The sequence below is a fragment of the Setaria viridis genome, chromosome 2 (assembly GCF_005286985.2).
Source record: "Setaria viridis chromosome 2, Setaria_viridis_v4.0, whole genome shotgun sequence".
NCBI lineage: Eukaryota > Viridiplantae > Streptophyta > Magnoliopsida > Poales > Poaceae > Setaria > Setaria viridis.
In genome coordinates this window covers 25,070,039-25,088,362 of record NC_048264.2, presented here as the reverse complement: position 1 = coordinate 25,088,362, position 18,324 = coordinate 25,070,039, and the positions used below count along the sequence as shown (strand labels likewise).

The window sequence follows — 18,324 nt, the reverse complement described above, 5'->3', positions numbered from 1 at the left end:
TAATTGATTAAATATAGCAAACAGGTCAAAAAATAGTCCACCTTCTACCATGCAGTGCCAAATGCCATACATGTGGAGTGCAAAAAGTTTGGAGGTTGGAGGAGGGAAAAAAATTACTTTGCCGAGTGTTCCCCGTAGCACTCGGCATACTCGCCACTTTGCCGAGTGTCTCATGCCGACACTCGGCAAAGTGGTAGGTTTGCCGAGTGTTCCATCACGACACTCGGCAAACTAGTGGCTTTGCCGAGTGCCCCCCTTGGACACTCGGCAAAGCCTAACGTCCGTCACGGCGCCGGCCCGTCGCGGCACGGGGAAGTCACGTGCTCATCACTTTGCCGAGTGCTCCATCTTTGCCGAGTGCCCCGTGGGTGTTTGCCGAGTGTTTTTTTGGTGGCACTCGGCAAATAGGCTCTTTGCCGAGTGTATTATGTTTGCCGAGTGTTTTTAGTATTACACTCGGCAAAACTGTCCTTCGCCGAGTGCCCGCAATAATACACTCGGCGAAGTAATTACACTCGGCAAATTTGAGGTTTCCCGTAGTGCCTTAGGTCCATAGCAAATTCTGTTTCTGCTTGTGCAAAAGTTCTCTTGGGAGACAAATTCACGTTCAGCTCTCCAGAGATGCAGCCATTTCAATCTACATGGAGAGTTATACAAGCGGTAATGATGTGGATGAACTATTCTGTCTGGCTCTTTACTTCATGTGGACATCTAGATCCATGAAGTCTATTGCAGCTTCAGGGAAACTTCTGGAGTCCACAAGATGTCCGAAACAGTCCAGTGGTTTTTTAACTGACTGTGTATGTTTAATTGATAATATACAATGCTACATGCTCCATTTAGCTCATGTTATTTTTTTATTCTTTGTGTTTTCCTGCAGCACTGGGACCAGCACCCTGCATGCCACCAAGGTTAGGCCTCCTACAGTTCGGACTGGTAGCAGTAGCAAGTAGTAGTCACTGATTTGAATTATGCCTTCTTTCATAGTCAAAGCCCTGAAGTTTCAACTGAGAAAAAAAGAAAAAGTGACACCTCAAGAAGCTGAAACATGATCCTTCACTTCATGGACCTGCAATGGGCACCAGAAGCATAACAGCATTTCTAAGTGGCCCAGCGATGTCAACAAGAAGCAAAAGAAAGCTTAGGTTGTGAGCAACAGTGCTGTAATAATGTGAATGTGACACATCTGTATGCCATGCTCCTTTTGCTGTACTATGACATCACTTTGTCGTGCTCCTTTTTTCTTGGTCACCATGAAAACACCTTCTGTAATGTGATCTCTGTAGATGCATGGTTTCATGGCCATAAGACCTATGTACTTTTGGACCTGATGAAATATGGATGGGTACATTTAAAAGACCTCTTTTGTGATCCCTGTTTAGGACTTCGTGTCACCAGCATTTTTCGGATGATTGGGTTGTTGAACAGCGATTGCCTGAGCTGCTTCTGAAATTTTGGCTGAAGCAACCCACCTAAACCTGAACCTCCCGCTTGACAGGTCTTGTTAATGAAAGTATTTTTCTGCAAAAACTACCTGCCGTTTCTCGTCCCTTTATGCCGGGGTGTAGTTTGTATTTACTGGCCAGTACGTTCGCCTTTTGTTAAATAAAATGTAGATGGGGCTATGCCCCCGACATTGTTCCAAAAAAAAGAGGATCATATGGCACTAGACAATTACAGCAGCACAACGTTTCAGGATCTAAAGAACACTCCCAACCAACCCCACAAAGAACCAGGGGTGATGGGATCTTATTCTTCATGTTCCAACCACAAAGTTTGGAGAAGAAATTCACAGCACAGACGAGCCCAAACTAACTGAAGCATACAACACAGAGGATATGTTCAGATAATGCAGATCGACTGACACCACAAGCTACCAATTCAGAACTCAACGAGCGTTAAGGGCATCCCGCGGACGACAACAACCACCGTTATAGCATCCTCCCTGCTTCAGTGTCATCTACTCATCTGTGTTTGGTAACAGAAGCACTCGAATCCTGCAACAAGGGACAAGGGTGGTTCAGAAACAGAGGTTAGCAAGGTTCCAGGGCACAAGTATGAACGATTTTGCAAAGAGTGCGGCTCTGTACAGGAGACGACAGTAATGATATGTACAAATCTACACTAGCAAGCAACCCAATATGACCTGGTATATGAGCATGTACGGAATATCTGCCGTAGGCATACTATAAGTTATAGCATAACAAGCTAGACAAGTACTTGCAAAATCTGAGTAATGAAGGAAAAAAATGACTGCACTTTTCAGTACATAAGAAGTCCATATGGAGGGACTACAAGTCAACCTGCTCAATAATTTCTACTACGTATCTATCTTCGACCAGAATTCAGGATTGACGGAAATTGACGGCCTAGCAAGTTCGTCGTATATTGCATCATGTACAAGAAAACTTAGCTTGTCAAGACATCCCTAGAATTAAAATAAAAAGATCCATGCTTATGCTGAAGCTATCTCTTTTCCATGAGCTTTGTAGCAAGTCAAACAGTACTGACTAGTATTGGACTGGTGAAGCAAAGATGATGATGAATCAATCAACAGCAGCACCAGAAGCAAGCAAGCAGATGGTACCTCAGTTATCATTGCCGTCGTCCTCCTCCTCCTTCTTGATGCGAGTGGTTCCACCCTCTTTGCTTATGGGCAGCTTCATGTTCCCCCAGGGAGTGTCGACATCAATCTTGCCCTTGATGGGACAGTCATCATTGAACAACCCTCTGAATTTGTCAAATGAGATCTTCGCCGTGTCTTCCGCAGAAAGCATTTCGCTCAACCCGGGAGTTGGTGGATCCAGTGGTACAGACAAAGACTTATTCTCGTCAGTGAAGTGGGCGGTCTGCTTACAGGTGTGTTCTCCATTGTAGATGACATCGAAGACCAGCGGGTCTGCGTCCGTGCGTTGCACCTGCTTGGTCGCCCTGCAGCCCTCTGTGTGCCGGCAAACGCAATGGTAGTAACTTCTGCAGGAGTTTCAGTTCACAAACTCGATACAGTTAGCCCCATCCCTCCATATCAACTGATGAGTCTGCAATTGAGCGAGGTGCCTTGATGAGTAGTAGTCAGTCGTCACATACCTCGGGTATTTGGCGCCGAGGATGTCCTCCCGGACATACTCCTTCCAGAAGTAGCCGTCGTCATCAGGCTTGCTCGTCTTTACATTGCCCCTGATCATTGACCGGCGGGAGGAGACGGATGAAGTGGAACAGGCACTGCTCGTCGAAGGATTGACAGAATTTACTCCGAGCTCTGTGATTGATGACTGCTCCATTTCCACTCTTACTGTGGTTTCTGATCTATAGTCGCAGGTGTGTTCTCCATAATACCTGACGGCAAAGAGATTCGGGTCCCCATCCGTGCGCTGCACTTGCTTCGTCGCATTGCAGCCTATCGAGTGCCGGTCTGTGCACCGGAAGTAAGCTCTGAGGGAGACAGGGGTCAGCCAGCGCTTCCTCATGCGTGCATGCCACCGTAAAAGTAAACACTAGTTTTTTAGTTGGGTTAAATAGAATGTCACTGACCTTGGGTGTTTTGAGCCGGGGATTTCCTTTTGCCCATACTTCCTCCAGCTGTGGCCATCATCGCCATCGGAGCTGCTCGTCAAGATATCTTTCACGAGCGTCTTCCTACGTTTCCTGCAATTAATGTCAAGTGGTACGTAAATCCACCTGGTGCATATTAAAAAAACTCAATATAAAGAGCATTCATTCATCAATATGTGCATTTAATCAAGAAAGTCAGAAAATGATGAACATGCTGTAACAAACACTCAACGTTCTATCTAATGACAGTCTCTAATTGGTAGCTCTAACTTTCATTTCAATTGCAATGTACAGTAAAAATCTGACAAATCTGTTGCAGTTGAAATGTATCTTCAAGAAAAATCCATCCACACATATACATGTTGTTCAATACTTTAATGTAAATACTTCAAAAAAAAATTGTGTTTGTTATCGAGCTTTCTCCTCGAGACGAGCAAAATGCCCAGCTCGGATATTGTAGACCTGACGACAATGGCATCACTGTTATATAACTTCCTCAAAAATAAAAGCACTAAGAACAGAAAGATGGGAAACGTCTGATCCACACCTGTTGTCAGCATCATTGTTCCCTTCTTTTTTTCCAGGCAAAGGAATTGTTCCGGCCTCTTTGACTGCACACAGCACTTCTTGTCCGGAGTTGTCCGGCATAATTTCGTCATGTTCATAGGAGTCGTGGTCATCATGCGTTGTTATGCAACTCTGACCTTCCTTACCACCAATAATGTGCTGTACACATCGTACATTGACTCTTTGACATCTCCCGTGAACCATGATGGCTTCTCTGATTGCCAACTCGGCAGCCCTTCTGTGGGATTTGTCAGGACCAGCACCACCAATTTTCACTGAGAACTCTTTAAGCTCTGACAAGAAGTCGATACCAACAGGTATCGTACTCTGTAGATCAGCACTGTGGGCATTGAAAACTAGCTTCAGCTTACGGAGATGGGGCATAGCATCTTCCTCGAATTTTAGCAAAGGATCACAACACTTGAACTTAAAGTATCTTATAACTGGGAATCCTGTCTTCCCAATGACAATCCTTGATGCAGGCTTGGTATGGACATACAGCGAGAGAACAGCAAGAAGAGGCATTCCTCTGAGAACATCAATGTCATTCCTGGCTAGTTTTCTAACTCCGACCTTTAAAGTGCAGAGCTTGCAGAGTTGCCCGATCCACTTGGGGAGGCACAAAAATATGCAAATTCGTGGCGAAACCTCAAGACTCTGAAGAAGGGTTGGGGTAGGCATACTGCTGATGCTATCAGAAACAGTAATGCTTGCAGCACCAGCATCGTCGAGAGAATTTGCACAAGAGGAAGTTCGTGGTACCAGATTTAGAGACGTTAGGTTGCTGAGTCTCCCAATCGAGTTCAGCAGGAATTGCATTTTGTTATTCAGATTTTCAGGCTGTACTGTGGAACAGGTGAGCTGAAGCTCTCGGAGATTGCTCAGCGTGATAAGGCTCTGCACATTCTCCATTGTGTTAGTACTGAGATCAAAGTATTCAAGTGTGCGAAGCGATGTCATGTGGCCCATCCTGCTGGGCAGGTTTGTCTGCGTGGGTAGACTAAGATTCAGCAAGCCGCTCAAATGAACAATATCTGATGGAACTGCCCTTACTCTTGCATCTATTTTAAGTGTTTCCAAATATTGCAGGCCATGCATCTGGGTACGTAGGTCTAAGGTGACATTAGATGAGACCATCAAGTATCTAAGTCGGAAAAGTTCCGAAATTCTGGTGAGGTCCCAGCTGATGTTATCCTTATCACCCCAAAAGTGTAGGATTAGAACTTGAAGAAGGTGAAACTGTAATATGTAAGGCATACACCTGCAGACCCCAAAATAGACTAGTGTCCGAACTTGTGACAATCTCATATTTGATGGTGGTATAACATCTTCTGCATTACCAAAGTGAAGAGACAGTCGGCGAACCTTATCCGCAAGTGTGCTATTTGCTTGAGAATGGTGTACCACAGTGATAAAATTCTCTTCCATCGATTTATATGTAACGATGAGATTGAGTACCATGTAGTGAACAACGCACGACAAAACCTCACCATTATCATTCGTATGTACTGGCTGGATCATTTTTCGACCAACAAGCTCATCAAAATAGGCCCTTGAAATTTCTTGCTTATCTTGCCCACCTGTTGCACAGATAAAACCTTCAGCTATCCACTGATTCACCAAATCATCTCTCCAAATTATTATGTCCTCTTCATATAAACCAGTATATAGGATGCACGCTTTCAAATGCTGGGGGAGGTTGTTATAACTTAGGTCAATCACTTGTTTGATACCTTCCAATGTAGCATTTGTTATCAAACTACAACCTAAGGATTTGTTTAAATAATCCATTTGCTCTTTTACATTCAGCTGGCCTGCAAAAATACTGGCAATGGTAACAATAGCTAGCGGCAAACCACCACATTTCCTTATAATATCGCAGTAAACTTCCCTGTGTTCTGGAGGACATTCTTGTTGAGGGCCAAAAACTGAACTAAAAAATAGTTTTCTTGAGTCATCTTCACCAAGCGGGTTTAACTTAAAAATATAGTTGGGGTCATAGCCACAAGATTGCAGTGCTAGATCCTCAATTTCTGTTGTCATTAATATTCTGCTGCAACAACTGTCATCTGGTAAAGCACATTTTAGAATGTCCCATGTTGATGTAGCCCATAAATCCTCAACAATAACGAAGTACCTGCCAAATGTTGTTTGTACAAACATTATTATGTCAGACCAGTGGCAAATTTCAAATAGCAACTATATACTAGTTGGGTTTTCTTAGTGTTTATTACAATGCTATGTATGTAATTAATGGTAGCACCTCTTATCTTGGAGATGTGTCCTAATGGTGGAAATTAAGCTGTGCACCGTCCAATTGTCAGGTGACTGCTGCGGGCGAACTTGGGAGAGCATGCTGATGAGAATCCTCCTCATATCAGGCTTCTGGGAGGTCCGCAAAAATGCCCGGCATTCGAACTGCCGTCCAAGCTTGCGATAAAGCTCGTTTGCAAGTGTTGTCTTACCGATTCCACCAAACCCAACAATAGACACCACCTTGAGCTTCTGGTGGCCTTCATCATACATTTTCATGAGCCGCTCTTCGAGCTTGTCCATAGTGGCACTAATACCAATAGGAGTGTTGCCGTCCCAACATGGTGTGGGATGCGAAGAGGTAAAGTGCGCACCAGCACATCTTCTGGAAGAAGAACCAGCAATGGAGTTAAGGTTATACATACTGTGCCGTTGAAGTACCTCTTGCGAACGCACGCTGAACTCTCTAATCTTGTTGGCTATCCAAAGGCGGTGCCTGAGCTTTTCACGAAGCCTATAGAGAGTTGTCCTGCTATTATGCCGCTGAATAATCTTACGGCGAGGAATGGATCCAGTCCAGGACCCAGCCTTAGCATGCTCATACTGGTTGATGAAATCCTCAATATCGTAGGACAGCTCACGCACCTCCTTTCTCCAGCATCTCACCATCATAGCATGGTCGTCATCGAGGTTTGAGAGAATGGCTAGGATTTCTTCAAGATCATGCTTGATGAGGGGTATCTCATTCTCCACGCCCTTGGGAAGGATGCAACCATGACATAATAACCTGCTGAGCTTCCCTGGAAGCTTCCAAATGGTGCCATCCAAAGGCCTGGTCTGATCCTCCATACTTGAGATCTCTTGGAGACCTAAGAGCTGAGCATGCATGCTACAAATTACTTAGCCAGGTGCGATGCGTAAATTTAGGAGCGAACATGGTGAAACAGAAACCAAAGTATGGAATACGAACCTTGAAGGTGAAGGCATCGGTAAGATCAAATAGCATGAGCGGACCTATGTGAGCAGCAGAAGCCGAAGGATAGCCTTTGGATAGACTGGTTCCATTTTTCTTAATTTTTTGAAAGGTCTCTGATCTATGCGTCTAATAATAACAGTATGGCCATCACTCTCACAGCTTAAAGCCAAATGTTGAAGTTTGGCATGGTGGTGGGTCTAGGACACCAACTTGGCCATGTGGGTACACTTTATCGATCAAAGACAAAGCAATAAGTTGGAGTTGTCTGTATCGATCAAAGACAAAGCAATAAGTTGGAGTTGTCTGCCTACTTGATGAGGACAATGATATTTCAATATATGCATTACATATGAATCCTTGAGCTTTCATCAAATCAAAAACAACAAAACAGTGCTCAAACTTTACACAAATTGCATTTATCTAGAAATGCAAAATAAGTAACCAAAGGTTTCGCAATTGCAATTTAGTCCCCATTAAGGAATTAAACGCAATTTGTAATGGAGACTAAATTGTAATTGCAAAACCTTTATATAAGAAATTGATTACTATTAAGGATAGTTAACTTCCCATGCCAATAGGATAGTTAACTTTTTAGTAATAAATCCTATTTTCTCATGCTAATAGGATAGTTAACTTTCTATAAGAAATTAAATGATAACAAGTCTTGAATATCTTGATCAACATGGCCACAGAGCTTTAGGTAACAGAAAGTACATAACAATTAATGGAGACGATAGATTGGACAAAGGAAGCAAAGCACTTTCAAAGAAAGACGTGTAGTGGGAGATTTTCTGGTCCAATTACCTTATCTGCATATGCTTCAAATTGCGAATTATTTGACTATGATGAAATTTAGCTTGTCATCGGTGTGCGTTTTAAGAAGCCACTACAGCAAAAATAAAATTGCAACTACAACCCCATAAATTACTTAAAGTAGCAAATAACATCCTAGTAATTTAAAATAGCTTTACTGATCACCCCAAAAGTTTAGTGCTTCTGCAAAATAGAACTATTCTTTCCTGTAGATAGAGACAGGGTGGAAAATAAAACTATTCTGCAGTTGCACAAATAGTTTTCCTTAAATCAGTTTCTGGGTGGCCAAAGGTGATACGAGACACGAGATACCAAGAGCAGTGTACCACTATACCATCAGCATGAGTGCGTCCACCACTACGAGGAGGTTAGAAGCTGGAGGTGTGCTTTTTCTTCCTTGTTAGTATATCCTTTCTCTAAGCGGTGAATTTACAAAAGAGAGATAGGTGTTGAGGTGTGGATCAAGGCTCACACATCGATACACATTCATGGAGTCTGCGGCAGTGAGTGCTTTCTTGAAGCCCGTGATGGGAAGGCTCTTCTCGTTGCTGGAGGAGGAGTACAGCAAGCACAGGGGCCTTGCGCAAGAAACTCAATCCATCCAGCAGGATCTGCGCATGATCGCTGCTGCCATGGATGACCAGCTGCGCGGCATGGGGAGGCATGAGCGCACCGCCATCGCGAGGCTGTACAGTGAGGAGATTCTTGATCTCGCACACGACATCGAGGACTGCGTTGACCGCTTCATGCATCGCCTCAGGTGCAGGCAGCGTTGCAGCAATGGGGGAGCAGCATCTTCCTTTGTGCATCGGGTGGCTCATGAGCTGAAGAAGGTCCAAAGCCGTTCTAGCTTTGCTGACGAGATCCACAAGCTCAAGAGGCGCCTCAAGGAAGTGCATCAACGGGTTGTCGATGCTGTTCCTGTTGTTTGCGGTGGTCAACCCAACGGATTGTCATCTATGGTCGCCTCCACAGAGCCATGTCATCGCGTGACTCGCAACCTGGTGGGCATCGAGAAGCCCATGGAGGAGGTACAATTGCTGCTAGACGAGGTGGATGGTGAGCCACAACAGCTGAGGGTGATCTCCATCGTTGGGTTTGGTGGCTTGGGGAAGACAACCCTTGCGAGGGCAGTCTATGACAACCCTCACACCAAGGAAAAGTTCGACTGCGGTGCTTGGGTTTCTGCCACTGGTAGCTCACTAGAGACCACTGGCCGACCGATTAGGGATGTCCTGCGTGATATACACCAGCAAGTTGTTCCCAAAGACACCATGGATGTTGACAACAACAATCTTGAGGCCTCCCTCAAGGAATACCTCAATGACAAGAGGTGTGTGTGTGCATATTTACTTTTGTATAATTTTTTTTCCTTCAACTCCCTAATAGCATCAAGAAACATCAATCAACCTCTATTTGATATTTATCACTCAAATTTCGATTCTAGGTACTTAATTGTCATAGATAACGTCCAGATGGATGAATGGAGAACCATCACCTCAGCCTTTGAAGACAACAGTACAAGCAGCAGAATAATATTGACGACAAATATTCAGTCGGTGGCTAACATGTACAGCCATGGCAATGGTTATGTCTACCATATGGACACCCTTGGTGAAGAAGACTCCAAGAAAATAGCCTTTCCAGGGATAAGGTCACCTGAGTTGGAGCACGGTTCAGCAGCTCTGCTAGGAAAATGTGGTGGCCTTCCACTAGCCCTCGTTTGTGTTTCCAACTATTTAAAGAGTTCAACTGAGCCAACAGGAGAGCTTTGTGCAAAGTTATGCCGCAACCTTGGTTCTCATCTGAAGGAAAAGCATGGCCATGACAACTTTTCAGATCTAAGAAAGGTTATTCTTGACAACTATGACAGTTTTTCAGGCTATGCTCTTACTCGCTTCCTGTATCTTGGCATCTTCCCAAACAATCATCCTCTCAAGAGAAAGGTTATAACTAGGAGGTGGTTAGCCGAAGGTTATGCTCGAAGTGAATCTCCTCGTCCTGAGCAGGACATTGCAGATGAGCACTTTAATAAGCTTATGGATTGGAATATCATTCGGCCTATTGACACAAGAAACAATTCACAAGTGAAGACTTTCAAAACTCATGGGATCATGCACGAGTTTCTACTACAAAAGTCCTTGTCACAGAGATTCATCATGACATTGTCTCCTGAACATCAAAGAATGGGTACCAACGCTAATAATGCTCGCCACCTATCTTTCCATGATGGCAAACTGACAGAATGTGTGGCATCTGATGAAGATTTGTCTCGCGTTCGATCCCTAACAGTTTTGGGGGATGCAGGTGGAGCCATTTCTTATGTTCTCAAGTGTAAGCTCATACGAGTCTTGGACCTAGAAGAATGCAATGACCTGGAAGAACTTGAACTCAAACACATATGCAAACTATGGCATCTGAAATATCTCAGCTTAGGGCCCACCATCCATGAGCTTCCCAGGTGCATCGATGGCCTACACTGCTTAGAGACACTGGATCTAAGGGCAACAAAGATAAAATCATTGCCCATCGAGGCCATTCAACTGCCACACTTAACTCATCTGTTTGGAAAGATTATGCTTGACAACGATGACTTGAAGAATGACAACAAGGTTAGTAAACTTAAAAAGTTTTTATCTGGAAAAAAGAGTAACTTGCAGACTTTAGCTGGATTTGTCACTGACAACAGCAAAGGTTTTCTGGAATTTATTGCCTATATGAATAAATTGAGGAAGGTCAAGATATGGTGCACGTGTGCTGCAAGTAGCAGTAGTTATATCAGCGACCTTTCAAAAGCCATTCAGAAATTCATAAAGGTTCCTATCGACAGAGATAATGGTTGTTCCCTCTCACTTGATTCTTGTGAATCCTCTGAACATTTCCTGAGTTCACTCAATTTGGAACCTTGCTCTGATGGTTCAAAATATGATCTTAGGTCACTAAAGCTGCATGGAAAGTTGCTTCGGTTGCCTCCTTTTGTAATCCACTTGTCAGGTCTCACTGATCTGTGCATCTCATCGTCTACCCTGACACTGGCTCTTCTATCAGCGCTGGCAACTTTGGAAAAATTGCTTTACCTGAAACTGATTGCAGAGCAGCTTGAGGATTTTCAAATAAAACCAGGGGCATTCCCAAGTCTTCGGCGACTGTGCTTTGTAGTGCAAAGTCTCACTTCAGCACTGCCAAGATTTGAGCAAGGAGCTCTCCCAAACCTCGTCTCACTTCAGCTTCTCTGTCGAGGTTTGGTTGGTCTTTCAGGCATCAACATCAGGCAGTTCAAGCACCTCAAGGAGATCACACTCAACACCGAGGCAAATGCACAAACAAGACAAGATTGGGAACACGCAGCAATAAACCACCCCAATCGACCCAGAGTATTGTTGGGTAAAATGAAAAATCTGATGGAAAACGAGGAACTGGGGCATACTGCAACGAGGGAGAAGCGGAAAAGGTGCCTAGCCCAACCATGTTTGGATGACGGACTAGATTCTAGTCTTAAGAAGATGAAACTTTCAGAGTCCTTTTCGTCAGCCCAGGTGATTGTCCATCCGGTGATGGGAACAGCCACAATGGCATCATCTAGTATTCCTATTCATCGGCACCCTGATGAATCTGGTATATGGGTGCAGAACCCCGGCCACCCTTAATTTTTCAAATGCATGCCACTTTCTTTTTTTTATCTTTGTTTATAATCATAAATTTGTGTCTCTCTCTTGTTTATTTCCTAAAAACATCCGACATTAATGCTGTCGGTGGATTTCTTTTCATCGAAAGACAGTCAAGTTGCAGTGGACAGTAGTGGCCCTTTCTGTTGTGCAGATTTCTGAATTTGGTTTGCTGGAGTTTGAGTGGTTAACGGTTTGTTGTTCTACTTGGGTTTAGTAGTCTGTAGTCTATAATATGAAGACGATTAATCACATTCCGCAGCTATTCTAGAATCAGACATAACGGATGCAGAGCAGATGTTGTATTGTATGATTGTATCCATAGTCTAAACAAGTTTGTGGAACTCATTGTACCTTTTCTGTGCTGGATGAGAGATCCCTTGCGGTAGAATCGACCAGGTTGCTTGCTACCTCTTGTCTGATGCCGATTAGAATGAGTACGTCGGAGCAAGGCATCATGACCGGCGATGTGAGACGACAGCCTTCAAGCATGACGTGGCGACTGGACAGCGGCGTGGGTCGCAGAGGAGGCGGGTGCGGCTGGGCGTCGGTGGTTGGAGGGAGAGGAGACTCGGCGACAACGTGGCTGCCCGCGGAAGAGGATGGGAGGTGCAAAGCGTTGGCTACGCCGACATGAGGGATGCGCACCGGCGCCGTCGCGGCCATATCCTTCGGAGTTCGATCAGCGGACGAGATAGGGCATAGGACAAAATGACGAATTTATCCCGGATGGCATGAGTGTAAGATTTTTAATAAGGAAAAGTGTATTTTTCATCCCTAAATACCACAAAAGTGTGACTTTCATCCCTTATGTTTTAATCGGTGCAAATCAATCCACTAACTAATTAAACCGGTGCATTATTCATCCCACCTCAGTTTAGCAACGGTTTATGCCACGTAATCAGCTGACTAATCACTAGTACTTAGACACGTCAGCCAGCGAACCAACAGCAAGCCTTCCATTAATTGTGCGCTCGCGTGGGCCACCCAAGCCGCGTTGAATCGAGCTCCAACACCACCAAATCGACCTCTGTTGTAGGCAAATCAACACCCACCGCAGATGAATCGAGAGCTCCATCACCACGAAATTGAGCGCCGCTGTGGACAAATCGAACCCCGCCGCCGCCGAATCGAGCACCGCTACAGCTGAATCGAGCTCAAACGCCGCCGCTTCAGCCCCGCCGGCCATCGAATCAGGCCTGCCGACCGCAACATCTAGCCCCAGCGCCGCCGCATCAAGCTCCCCCGTCACCACATCGAGCTACGGTGCAAGGCATGCTAAGCAATAGCAAGGGAATAAACGCTGTGGGATGAGTTAGTTTCCCGTCTCATCTCCTTCCTGGGTGTCCTGCTGCTGAAGAGTGGAAGAGGAGAGTAAAAGGCGCTGGTGTTAGCCGGTGGCACTGCGGCGGCAGCGACCATGAGCTAGAAAACTGGAGTAGGCGCGGATTGCTTAACCAGGAGGTGCGTGCTACTGCTATGTGTCAAGAGCTTCTGCTTTGGCCTGCTCGATCTTCACCAATAGGTAATCAGTAGCTTAGCCAGGAGTAGTGTTGTTAATTTGTGAATTGGGGAGCTCATGGCTTCAAGAATTCAGACTTTTTTCACAGCTGCCATGTGGTCAATTGGTCTTGATGCAAATGTATGCCCTTATCAGGTTAACATGATTAATAGAGATGCGAAACTTAGAAACACAAATTGAATAAGTCATACATGTCTGAGATTCGCAAAAGGAACAAAATAAAGAATTCCACAAAATAAAGATGAATAAAACACACAAATTGGCCATCTCAATCTTCCAGGCATTGTTGTGGTAGGTTGTTCTTTTTCTTCCTAAGTTCCTGAATTCTTACATGCGCATTAGCTGACTGCAGGTTGGAAGATGAGCATTGTTCCTCGGAGAGCTTGGTGCTGTCACTTTTCTTCCTCCTCTTTGTACCAACCTGCATAGTATATACTTAGATTTAAGTGTATTTAGGTAGGGAAAAAGGACATAAAACATGAAAAAAATTTAACTAACCATGCTTTTGTTCTGTGACGGTGCTTTCAGTGGAGGGTTATCCTGTCATGCATCTCCTCCTTGTGCAGCCAGGTGAGCTTTATATTTTTTGCAAGTTCTCTTGTTGTGAGTAGTACATTTGCACCAGCTGCATTTAATTTGTGTTCCTACCTTTGACAACTTAGTTGCTTTAGGTTTCTCATGTCCTTCTCTTGTACGCTCTTTCTTAGGCCTTCCAGGAAGCTTCACATACCCTGGAGCTATAGATCTAGGTTTATCTAATGTTGGCCATTGTTGCATGCCCTCAATAGATTCTAGGCAATGTGTATAAGTCCTCTTGAAATATTCTACCGAGTAACAATCATCCACATATGCATCTAGATTGTTAATAAGCAAGTGTATGCATGATATAGCATGATGGCAAGGTAGTCCTGACAGTTCCCAATATCTGCAGCTATACTTCCTCTCATTCAAATCAACAGTATATCTGTGAGTAGTAAAATACTTCACCTCAAATTTGCCTGCACCATTCGAGATTGCTTCACAATTTGCAGTCAACTTGATGTGTGAATTTATTTTCTTGTAAATACTGGGACATATTAGCCCTGTCCATTTGTCACACTTTATCCTTTGTTCCTGGATCCTAACCATCACCTTCCTCCTAATAGTTTCCAGCATAGAAATGATAGCAAAAAATCTTACTTCAACAATCGATTTGTTAAAGATCTTGCATATATTATTGTCTACACTGCCACAGTTGGATCCTAATTTGATGTAAGCTCTAGACCAATGTTCAGGGGCTGTTTTAAGGATAGCGTTAGCTCCATCTCTTGTTTTCTGTGCAAGCTTGGCTCTCGCTAAATTGAACAGAGGCACACTTGGTGCCTTTGCACATCTCCAAAAGGGTTTTTGCCATTCCTTTGTCTTGTAGGTTTTTGTCCAGTTGGCGTAGATATGCCTTGCACAGTTTCTATGTTTAGCCTGAGGTGCTCAAAAGCTCACAGCATTGATAATGCCCTTTTGCTGGTCAAAAATTACCACCCACCCAGTACCATCACCCACTAGCACATCCTTGAATAGCAGATAACAGAACCAATCCCATGATTCATTATTCTCCTTTTCCACCACAGCCCATGCTATTGGGTACATTTGATTGTTTGCATCCCTCCCTAAGGCCCACAATAGCTCTCCATTGGTTGTGCCTTTAAAGAAGCAACCATCAAGGCCTATCACTCTCCTACATCCAACCATGAATCCCTTCTTTACTGCATCTAGGCACATATAAATTCTCTAAAAGATAGATACTTCTTTATTAGGTTCAAGCTTGACAACAACAGTTGATCCAGGGTTACTTCTGAGCAATTCAGCTTGATACTCATATATTTTGCCATACCGTCCCTTTGTTGCATCAAGCCACTTTAGCATAACAAGCTTCTTAGCTCTCTTTACTTTATGAATGCTAACATCAGCAAACATTCCTCTGCAATATGAGATTTTAGACTGTCTATCCTCCAACATGGGTTGGCTCTGATTAGCTTTTCATACTTCATAGCTATTCTTTTTGCAGTCACTAACTTGTTATCTTTTCTTTGTGGGCATGTGCGTAGATCATTGAAGGTTGTGATTTGCCAACTTTCAGATTTGGTTGTATCAGAAAGAAGGCATGTCCACGGGCATGTAACCCAATCACACACAGCTCTAACCCTCTCTAGATCATCCTTCTTAAATCTGATTAGTTTCCTCTCATGAAGTCCATACTTTATGATTGCCTCCTTGAATTTTTTTCTTGTCAGTAAATTTTATACCCAAAGAGAACTATGGCACCTCATGATTTTCGCTGAACCTAGGATACCTTGACTCTCTTTTGGCAAGGTGCCCTTCATCATCTATTTCATCAAATGAATCATTAAAGTCAATTGAGTCTTCATATACATTGTCATCTTCATTCTCATCTCCTACCATGTTTTTCGATCCAATCGATAACCCCTCAAAATAAATCTCGTCTAGGTGCTCATACTTGCCTTCACGAAGCATCTTCTTATACTCCCTGAACTTTGTAGTGATAATAGCTACTTCATCATCTTCTTCGATCACCATACACATACTCACCGTCGCTGCTCTCTTCATCTTCTTCTTCGACCACCTGCACAATTTGTTGCTTCTTATTAGCTACAGTCATTGTACCAATCTTTGACCTCGACTTTGGACTATCATAAAAATCATTACAGTTTGTTGTCTCATTGCATCTGACTTTAATTGGTGGAGGAGTAGGCACAATTGGAGTAATCAGGTTGCTTGTAGCCATATTACCACCACTAGATTCAACATATACCTCTGCATAACTCCAATTTAGAATGGTATTCTTCATGAGTTCAAAGTTTGTATCATCATATAGCAACATGAATCCATCACGCATATCCCTACCAGGCATTAACCAGTGGAATCCCATGTCATTTGCCTCCTGACCAGACACCTCCCTGAAATGCCCTCTAATATCTTTTAGAGACATCTTGTTGCACTCAATATATATCAACTCATCAGACCCACCAACGTAGCTGACATTGCCACCATTGCTCACAAGATCGCCATCCCAATGAATATGAACTACTAGGTATTCGACATGATCCATCTCTACCCTACATGAAGATGTGTTCTAGATGGTCACGACGAGCCAGCCATGTTGGCGAACAGAGGACGAACACAACACAAATATAAAACGAGATGCAAACAGGAGAGCTTACAAGAAGAATTGTAGGCTTAGTGGCGTGAATCAATTTTGTGCATCTGCCATCGCGTATGTATGCTGCCGCTGCTGCCACCGTCTTCACGAGCACGCGCGCACTAGGGTTTATGTTAACCACCGTATGGCATCGAGGATTGGTCAGCATATGACGTGGCTAAGAGGTTGGTTAGTTAGCTGATTCCGTGGCATAAATCGTTGTTAAACCGTGGTGGGATGAATAATGCATCGGTTTAATTAGTTAGGTGATTGATTTGCACCGATTAAAACATAAGGGATGAAAGTCACACTTTTGTGATACTTAGGGGATGAAAAATACACTTTAGTCTTTTAATAATAGCCTTTCAAAAAAATGATTTCTAATAATATATAGTCTAGTTCCTAAAATACCCTTGGAATCACTAATGAGATCTAAAGCATACATTTCAAACAAAAAATACATGAAAACAAAATAGCCTAGTACATAAGAGGGATCCTCGTACATATATTGATACCAAATCAAAATCCTTAGTTGGCACGTGTTCGCTGGAAACCATAGCAGCGACCCCCCTATATCCATCCATCTTCACGCGACCCCACTTTCCCTTTTTGTTTTTGATAATGCTATGACCTGGCCGTCCAATGCCTAGTAGAAATATCGGACACGGGTCCCACGAGACTCCCCCTGCCTTATCCTTTCACCCACCGCTCCTTTCACCCCCACCAATCTCTCTCCCTGGTGTCGCTCGCACTCGCCGCTCCCTCCCCACGCTGCACTACCTCGTTGCCACCCGCGGTGGCGCTCGCAGCTATCTCCCGTGCGCCGCGGAGCCTCATCGTCACCTATAGGAAGGGCCGGGCAGGAGCTCCATGCGGCGGCCATGGTAGGCAGCTTCAAGAGGCTGCGAAGGAGGAGCTCCGAGCGAAGGTTGTGGCAGGGGAGCGCCGGATCCCGTTGTGCAGTGCTCTACCAGCCCTCTCGCCTGCCAGGTTTTGTTGAAAGCACATGTTGCAAGCGTATGTTTCAAGTGTTTCAGATGTTTCAGAGGTATGTTGCAAGTGTTTCATATGGATGTTGCAAAAGTAGATCCAAATGTTGTATATGTTGCAATGGCTATACACGTATGTTGCAAGTGTCTGTTCCAAATGTTTCACTGTTTTTCAGACGTATGTTGCAAGTGTTTTATCTGGATGTTGCATACGTTTCACACATATGTTGCAAGTGTTTTATCAGGATGTCGCATATGTTTGCAATGGCTTTTCAAGTGTTTTTTGGCATTTGCAACTGTTTCAGATGTATGTTGCAAGTGTTTCAGCTATTTCAGACCTATGCTGCAAGAGTTTCATCCGGATGTTGCAAAAGTAGATCTGGTGTTACACATGTTGCAATGGGACCCACCTACCATAGCTGCTGGGGTGCCGCCGAGCAGGTGCAGACGGTACCACGTGCATGCGCGTGGGAAGCGGAGGGGGTGGCGAGCGGTCCCCGCGTGGGGTCGGGCGGCACGGGCGACGTCCGGGCGTGCGGCGCGTGGGAAGCTGAAGGGACGCGAGTGGTCCCTTCGTGGGGTCGAGCGGTGTGGAGCCCGCATGGGCGTGCAAAATGGAGTGTAGGCGCAGGCGTCCGTCCGGACGTCTGGGCGCTAGCAACACCATTTCGTTTTTCATGTCATGTAGCTGTCTGCAGCCCTCTCCATTTCGTATTATGTCGGTATTGGTTACCGATATGATTCCAATCTCCCACTATCCTCCCCTTGCTTTCCAAATTCCTCATGATTTC

At 44.4% G+C, this 18,324-nt stretch overlaps 2 protein-coding genes and 1 pseudogene across 4 annotated transcripts; 1 reads left to right on the top strand and 2 right to left on the bottom strand.

The window, feature by feature from the left end:
• Positions 1-1,674: 1,674 nt before the first annotated feature.
• LOC117843919 (disease resistance protein RGA5) lies at positions 1,675-12,440 on the bottom strand. Of its 3 annotated transcripts, XM_034724680.2 has the most exons (8): positions 12,181-12,440; positions 7,343-7,613; positions 6,383-7,248; positions 4,100-6,256; positions 3,532-3,645; positions 3,088-3,432; positions 2,588-2,973; positions 1,675-1,997 (listed from the first exon to the last, which is right to left on the bottom strand). In XM_034724680.2, the coding sequence occupies exons 2-7, from the start codon at positions 7,376-7,378 to the stop codon at positions 2,589-2,591; spliced, it is 3,903 nt and encodes a 1,300-aa protein (XP_034580571.1). In that variant the 5' UTR covers positions 7,379-7,613; positions 12,181-12,440; the 3' UTR covers positions 1,675-1,997; position 2,588. The 3 variants fall into 3 exon arrangements, with proteins under 3 accessions (XP_034580571.1, XP_034580572.1, XP_034580573.1); XM_034724681.2 differs by lacking the exon at positions 12,181-12,440 and having other exon boundaries at positions 6,383-7,261; positions 7,343-8,422; XM_034724682.2 differs by lacking the exons at positions 1,675-1,997; positions 2,588-2,973; positions 3,088-3,432; positions 3,532-3,645; positions 12,181-12,440 and adding an exon at positions 3,855-4,014 and having other exon boundaries at positions 7,343-8,422.
• On the top strand, positions 8,463-11,956 carry LOC117843920 (disease resistance protein RGA4). Its single transcript, XM_034724683.2, has 2 exons — positions 8,463-9,494; positions 9,609-11,956. Exons 1-2 carry the CDS (start codon positions 8,650-8,652, stop codon positions 11,806-11,808), a joined length of 3,045 nt encoding a protein of 1,014 aa, XP_034580574.1. The 5' UTR covers positions 8,463-8,649; the 3' UTR covers positions 11,809-11,956.
• LOC140222060 (uncharacterized) lies at positions 11,671-17,461 on the bottom strand (annotated as a pseudogene).
• Positions 17,462-18,324: the final 863 nt, after the last annotated feature.

Excerpts from the sequence above, each read along its gene's own strand:
- LOC117843919 (XM_034724680.2), bottom strand. The coding sequence starts at position 7,378 with ATGCTATTTGATCTTACCGATGCCTTCACCTTCAAG. Across the intron at positions 3,646-4,099 it reads AACAATGATGCTGACAACAG|GAAACGTAGGAAGACGCTCG; the intron begins GTGTGGATCAGA and ends CATTAATTGCAG. Across the intron at positions 3,433-3,531 it reads CCCGGCTCAAAACACCCAAG|AGCTTACTTCCGGTGCACAG; the intron begins GTCAGTGACATT and ends TGTCTCCCTCAG.
- LOC117843920 (XM_034724683.2), top strand. The coding sequence starts at position 8,650 with ATGGAGTCTGCGGCAGTGAGTGCTTTCTTGAAGCCCGTGATGGGAAGG. Across the intron at positions 9,495-9,608 it reads GAATACCTCAATGACAAGAG|GTACTTAATTGTCATAGATA; the intron begins GTGTGTGTGTGC and ends TTTCGATTCTAG.